This window comes from Dryobates pubescens, chromosome 3 (genome assembly GCF_014839835.1).
Source record: "Dryobates pubescens isolate bDryPub1 chromosome 3, bDryPub1.pri, whole genome shotgun sequence".
Lineage (NCBI taxonomy): Eukaryota > Metazoa > Chordata > Aves > Piciformes > Picidae > Dryobates > Dryobates pubescens.
The window spans coordinates 33697227-33704699 of NC_071614.1; the positions used below are offsets into that span (position 1 = coordinate 33697227).

Here is a 7473-nt window from a genome sequence, read left to right on the forward strand (position 1 = left end):
TACCTGAAGGGTGGCTGTAGCCAGGAGGGGGTTGGTCTCTTCTCCCAGGCAACCAGCACCAGAACAAGAGGACAGAGTCTCAAGCTGCAGCAGGGGAAGTTTAGGCTCCAGGTGAGGAGAAAATTCTTCACTGAGAGAGTCGTTAGCCATTGGAATGGGCTGCCCAGGGAGGTGGTGGAGTCACCACCCCTGGAGGTGTTCAAGAGGGGATTGGACGTGGCACTTGGTGCCATGGTTTAGTAGTCATAAGGTGCTGGGTGACAGGTTGGACTTGATGATCTTTGAGGTCTCTTCCAACCTTGGTTGATTCTGTGATTCTGCCTGGCACAAACACCTCTCAGACCACGCATCATCTTTAACACTAAGATGATGATGAGCTCTGGCTTCAACTGCTAAGACTGTAATACGTGCAATTTTCACTTAAAAACAAATAATAAATCCCTTGGTTTTGTTGGTGGGTTTGGGTTTGGTTTTTTTAATTATTATCTATTTACTTGGTGTCACAGAGCATGCAGTAGCCATGCTGAGAACATAAAATAGGCTTTTTGCAAATAACTGGTCATTTTACTAATGTCCTGAGAACAACTGGCGTCGCTTTCTGTAATTTTATGTTGTGTGTACAATCAAAATGTGAATAAAAAAAAAACAAACAAAAAACCAGCACCAAGGAGAACTATTACATCTCTGGTGAATAAAAATGGGTGAAACAATGATCCATTTAACATGCTGCTGTTTCTCTCAGAGGTCACCAAAACTAATCAATTATGGGAGACCATAAAAACAGAATAAACACACAGTGGTTCTTCTTATCCTCTGCTGATCTCCAATCCAGTTGCCTCCTGGCACATATCTGGGATGGCTCAAGTGGTTAAAAGCACATACAGCAGAGTACATTTATCTTCTATTAGTTTTTCCCACTGCTTTCTGGATCTTTAGAGCACACAGTGACAGAATTCTGAATTTTATACAGTGCCAGGAACATCCTCGTGCTTTAAATAAGCTAAAATCCTTGATTTCTCGTGCTATTTTACTTTTCACAATCACTTGTGGTTCTGAAAGGACGTGACAGCAAAACGAGCAGGGGTGGGGGGTTGTACTCTTTTTTGGAAAAACACATGGATTTCCCTCTTCATAACACTGGGTTGCAGACGAAGAGCCCATACCCCTCTTCACCGTTTCTGCATTTGGAAATGTCTTCAAACTCAAGACATTCCCGATCTCTCGCACAAGAAGGGTCTTGCCTATGCAGTATAAGACACATTCCAGCCTGCAAACAGGACACCTCTGAAGATCACATGCACCCCTTCCAGCTCCTACGGGGTCAGTTTCTCCAGGGATCAGGGACAGGGCACAGGCATATCTGAGCTTCCTGTCTTCCCCAACACGCAGACTTCGGGGAAAACAACATCGAACCACCTTTGCCCCGTGGGGCAGGAGGCGAGGAGGACGGTCCAGGATGCTGAAGAATCAAGCCCACCAGAGCCACAAGTGCCTGCAGACGCCTAACCTTCTACATCCCGTTAGAGAAAGCCCAGATACCCCCGATTCCACCACACAGTTACAAAACACCCCACCAGACGACACTGCATGAACCCCCCGCACATGCGCACCAAGACCCCTCCACCAGTGCTTGCGCACTGGCGCAGTATACCTCCCCCCGCCCCCCCCACGTCAGACGCTGAGGCCCCCGCTCTTGAGGGAGCCGGGGATTAAAGCCATCAGAATCCTACCTCAGTGTTCCGCCACACACCGCCTTTAATCATAATCCGCGGCATCTTGGCGGCGAAGAGGTTCGAACACCTGCGCAGAAAAACCGGTGAGAACGAGGAAACGCCGCTCGCCTCTGAGGGGCCGACCAAGACCCTGCGCCGGCGCACTGAGCGGTAAAGGCGCACTCCCTGCGCAGGCGCACGAAGGAGACGGTAACCGCCACGGCGGAGCGCTTGCAGTACCACCCAGTGAGTGGGGCAGGAGGCGTGCTGACTCTTGTGCGCTGCGCCTCCTCCGACGGCGCTTCGCGCTAGCGCCACCTGTGGGCTGGAGGTGCGCACGGCGCAGGGCCCGGCCGCGTTCGAAGACAAACCAAGGGCTCGTCAAATCCCGTCAAAAGCCCCAACGGACGCAAACGGGGAAGGGGACAGCAGAGGAAAATCGGATTGCATCAATATTACCTTTACAGTGTATCCGGTTGAGAAAAACGTGCATTTACTGTAGCTCAAATGGAAATGGAGGGAGTAGCCTATAGCAACATACAGCAAAGTTTAAGACCCATTGTACTTCCTTCTGTTGTAGATAAATCAGGTTGGTGGTTACCCCTGTTGCATGGTCTGATTCACCTATACCCACTTCTACCTCTTGCTTTATTTTTATTTACTTATTTAGATGCAGAGTAGCTAAAATTGCATTTGTTAGTTCAAGTTGTTTGTCAGCAGCATGAGTTCTCATTACATTTTACCATAAAGCACAGGTTTTTTGGTCGTAGTAAAGAATTTTTTTTTTAAACTGCAAAAATAAAAAATGGGAGAAACATCTAGCAAAAAAAAGAAAAACAAAATCAAACAAACAAACAAACCTCAACCAAGAAAAGCCTGTGCCCTTATTTTAAAACCAGTATGTCTTTATATTGAAATGTCTGTGACTTGGCAGACTTGAGAATCATATCCATTTCCCTAACGTGAAGTGCAGTGCACAAGGAACAGAGAGCAACCTTGAGTCAGGAAACAGTTTATTTTTATTACAGCCAAGTAATATGACAAACTCACCAAGCTCCATCTTCTGCTGTTCTTATTTATAACTAAACATAGGCTGTTTACAAAGGTTTTATAACTTAAACTGAGCTCCCTTCTAGATCACTGTACACCATACTTTTAAACAATTATTCTCTATCAGATTTAGCTTTCCTAGTCTCATCTGGTAAACAGGCTTAGAATTCTCTTCACTACTTTTTGTTTCTCTTTATACCAGACTTTTTCTTCAAATAAATATCCAGAATTGTACAGTAATGCAAGTAAAAATTCCTCCATGCTTGTATAATTGTTAGTATTTCTCCAAAATGCTTTTCTTTATTCATATTGGGATAATGTTCTTTCTTGCAACTCTTGTCAGGTGGTCAGTTCAATCATTCTAAGATCCAGATGGTGACATCCCAGCTTACACTAAAAAGATCTGTAACCACCACAGTACAGAGTCTCAGGTATTTTGTGACTTCACTGCAGCTACTGGATCCTTTAAATACCTTTACTGACCTGGCCTTACATACATACATCTATTCGTGAGTTTCAATCGACTCTTGGAAAATTGCATTCCAAATCACAGAATGCCTGTGGGCCATTTGAGATGTTGTGTCGTCCAACCCTCTTCTCCAGCAGGGCCACTTAGAGTTGGTTGCATGTACAGTTGGCTTTTGAGTATTTCCTAAGAGGGAGAGATTCCACCACCGGCCTCCTGTTACCAGAAAGCCTCTGCAAGACATTATCTATATTAATAAAGAAAAGCATACGTTTGAGAGTAGTAAAAAGCAGCAGCAGCTTCATGTTTACATTCTCTAAACTAAGCTATAGGTTTACTTTGGTGTTTCATGGACTGGACTAATATCAGGGGACAGTTAGCACGAGCCAATTGCAATTGTCTTTTTTTTTTACACAACAGGGCAACACTGCTGTTAGCCATACCATTGAGCATAGGACAGTGATGTCCACACAGTTTGTAGCACTGTGTAACACTGTAAAACTCAGAAAAGATTTGTCTAGATTTGAATATGAAGTAGAAAAAAGTATCCATTTTCACTCTAACAGATAACAACTGCTGTTTGGTACAAGTGGTCCTTATGCATGGCATTTTAATGCATAGTAAACCTCTTCACCAAAATTAATTTTGCAGTTCAAGATACTGCTAAGGTTGTCAGTGTAACTAAGTGATATTTGCAATGTATCAGCAAGCAGTTAAATTAACAGAAGTTCTTAAAAAAATATTCTATTTTCTATGCGAAGAAACAACACAGCAACTACCAGTCTGAGAAAGGATAAAGCATTTCATTCTAAATTAATATTACACATTTACATAGGAGTGAAGATTCAGGATTAAGGAACAATTATTTCTGTCAAAGTGTTACAAATACAGACAAGATAGTGGCCTAATAAATCTTTTACCTATATACATACAGAAAACTTTCCAGTGATGCCACAAATCTTTTGTTTCTCTAACTCTGTAAGCTTATTTTCCTTCTCTTGTAAGCACTGCAGAAGATCCGGGATTAGGGAGTGTAACTTTCAGCAGATGGGAGGTAACATTAAGCCTCCAAACACATTGACAATTTCAAAATGAAATGTTATTACTACACAATAAAACATGTATTCCCTCCTAATAATCCATTCCCATCACTTTAAACATTTTTTTCACTTAAACAAGAAATTACTTTTTTAATTACTTTTTTAACAAGAAAATTAGTGCTGCGGACTAAGTGGTTAAAGGGATGACCACCACCTCAAGTTTCACTCTGTACCAAAAATGCTGAATGCATTTCCAGCCACTGTTCTGGGTGCTGCAGGGGAATGTAAACCAATAAACAAATTAAGGACATGCAAACCTCTCCAGAATCAAGTGACAACTCACAAATCCCAGGTTTATACTTCAAGCTCATGTTGCTGTTTATGCTTTTCCAGAAGCTTCTTGGTAGGCAGCATCACATTACACTTTCCACATTTGTACTTTTTTGTGTGTGTTCTTGCATGCTTTTGAAAGGCATGCTTATCCAATGTAGAAAATTTACACCTTCTGCAGCGCAACTTTAAGTGAGTCAGTAAGTGGCGCTTCAGGTGGCTGGATGTGCGGAAAGCAACAGTGCACTGACCACACTTGAAGGGCTTCTCCCCTGTGTGAATCCTCAGGTGTAGCTTCAAGTTTCCACTGCGGGCTGTGGAATAGCCACACTGTTCACACTTGTACGTTTTGAAAGGCAGCTGATTTTGTGGTTGGTAGAGAGAGCCAGTAGATGAGCTTTCCTTGCAGGAGTGCGAAGCCAGATGCTGTTTCAAGGACAGCCAATTTTTTGTTGAATAGTCACAGTCTGAGCACTTCAGATGCTCTATATTAGAATGTATGACTGTGTGTCTTCTCAGGTGACTGGAAGTACGAAACTTCTTGTGACAAACACTGCAGCTGTAAGGTTTCTCACCTGTGTGAGTTCTGATATGTAATTCAAGATTGTTTAAAGCATGCGTAGCATACTCACACTCTGCACACTGATAGAATCGTGGCTGACCTACTAGCAACTCAGTTTCTTTGACCCTCTGGACATCTGGTGGTACTCCAGAGACACCCGAATCAAGCAGGGAATGGGCATTGCTTGAACCTTCCAAGGAATCAAAGTGTCTTTCTGGACACATGCCATCGTGCATTTCATGGTGCAATTCAAGATTCTCTAAATGGCTGTCGACATACAGGCAATGGTAAAACCCATATCCATTCTTCACATGAATGTGGCTGTGTTTCTCCAAATGGTTTGACGTTTTAAATGTCTCATTGCATTCTTCACATACAAATGGTCTTTCGTTGGCGTGTATTTTTAAGTGCAGCTTAAAGTTGCTATAATCAACAGTAGCGTAATTGCAGTGCTGGCACTTGTAAGTTTTAAATCTAGAGAAGTTAGAAGGCTGTGTATCCTCTAGATTTTCCATGCATCTCTGATATACATTATCATCTTGAACTTGTGAATCAAAGTGCCTGCAGTTAAAGAGAGGTGCCTCTCTACAAATTAAAGTGTCCATTTTGTAAGAATTCAGAGGACCTTCTGATCTATTCCCAGTAACAGGTAAGCCCTTGCTTCTATGGCTGTTCGCAGGGAATTTCTTTTCAGAGCAATTTTTCTTACTGTCCCACACCTCGCCTGCCTTCACATAGTCAATTTCTGAAGCCAGTACTTCTCCAGTGAAACATTCATTATCTTTACCAGAAGGAGACAGAGAAGAATGGACCTGTGAACTGTCAACTCTGCGTATTTTGCTTTTATGATATTCATTGCTCTGGTTCACATAACCATTAGCAGTAGCCTTAAACTGATCGTGGAATTTCTTATGAAAGCCGAGATGTTCTCTGCTGTAAAATACTGTGTTACACTTATCACATGTATAATGCTTCAGAGCTCTTTGGACTGTCTTTCTTCCACTTATGAAGTCCACTTGCTGCCCTTGGCTTGTTTCCTCACTTGCATGTAATCTCCTGTGTCTCTTTAACCCAGTAGTGCTTGCGAATGCTGACTCACAGATCTCACAGGAATAGGGCTTAGCCCCTGTGTGTATGTAGCTATGCCTTACCATGCTTGCAAAATACAATGAAAAAAAGGTGCAAAACCTGCACTGGTACAGCTTATACCCAGCATGCCAGTACATGTGATTTAACAGATAGGATAAGGTAACACAGGAATAATCACATTGAGGACACTGGTAAGGTGGTCTCTCTTTATGACCTTTCATGTGATAAATAAAAATCCTAGGATTTGATGAAGCAAAGAAACACCTTTTGCAGGAAAAACTAACTGGCACATCCTGAGGTGTAAAGTCCCTTTCAATTTTGATGAAAAATTTCTCATATTTACTTTCTTTTTTCTTAATCTCAGACTTCCTTTCTTCAGATCTTCTTTGCATTAGTTTTCTCACATTTATTCTATTTTTTCTTGCCTTTTGCAACTTACTTATTTTCTTATGAAATTTAAGGTGATTCTTAAGGTTGACAGAAAAGAAAAAGGTTCTCTTACAAAAGCAGCATTTATGTATCTTCTTATCTTTATGAGCTGAATAAACATGTTTCTTGAGATGTGCACTACTTTTATACACCGAAGTACAAAACCTGCACTTCAATCTTCCATGCTTATTTACAGAAGATGCTTTAGAAAGAGGTTTGATGGTCACACTATTACTTAGCCATGATAAACCTTGAAGACTTTGGAATTCTGTGGGGCTTGCATCAGGTGAAACAGCCTTTTGTTGCCAGTGTCTTTTTCTAGGAAATGTTTTTAATGTCTTGTAAATATGCTCTCCAGTAGTATTTGATTCAGCAGAAGTGGAAGCATTTATCTCTGTTTCCCCTACATTTTTTAGCAATTCTTCTGAAGCACATCCACTAAGAAGTGGAACTGAACAATACGTAAATTCTGATTCTTCTTTCAAGCCATGTTCCGAAAGAGAACTCAGACTTTCACCTTCGAATTTGCTCCTCTTTCTAACTTCTTTATCTCCATTCTTTGAAGAACCAGGATCTAAAGGGGCATAAAAAGTCACATGCATGACATTTCATACAATCACCAATGTTCATGATTTAATAGTCATAATCCCAAACTAACAACTTGACTGCACTCCACTCCTTTTGCTTCCTTAATACTTTCCTAATGTCTCCATGTCACCCATCTCTGCTCCCCCCAACATTTAAATACAATTTTAGGAGAAGAAATCCTCTTTCTTTCCATCTTTTCACTCCAAG

General features: G+C 41.7%; 1 protein-coding gene across 1 annotated transcript in view; it reads right to left on the bottom strand.

Annotated features, from left to right (window-relative positions):
• The window catches only part of CDC5L (cell division cycle 5 like), a 31636-nt gene extending 29762 nt beyond the window's left edge, over nt 1–1874 (bottom strand). Inside the window, exon 1 of the mRNA XM_054179933.1 lies at nt 1731–1874. Within this exon, the coding sequence (XP_054035908.1) occupies nt 1731–1775 (45 nt within the window). The 5' untranslated portion in view covers nt 1776–1874. The remainder of the gene's footprint in view (nt 1–1730) is intronic.
• Nucleotides 1875–7473: the final 5599 nt, after the last annotated feature.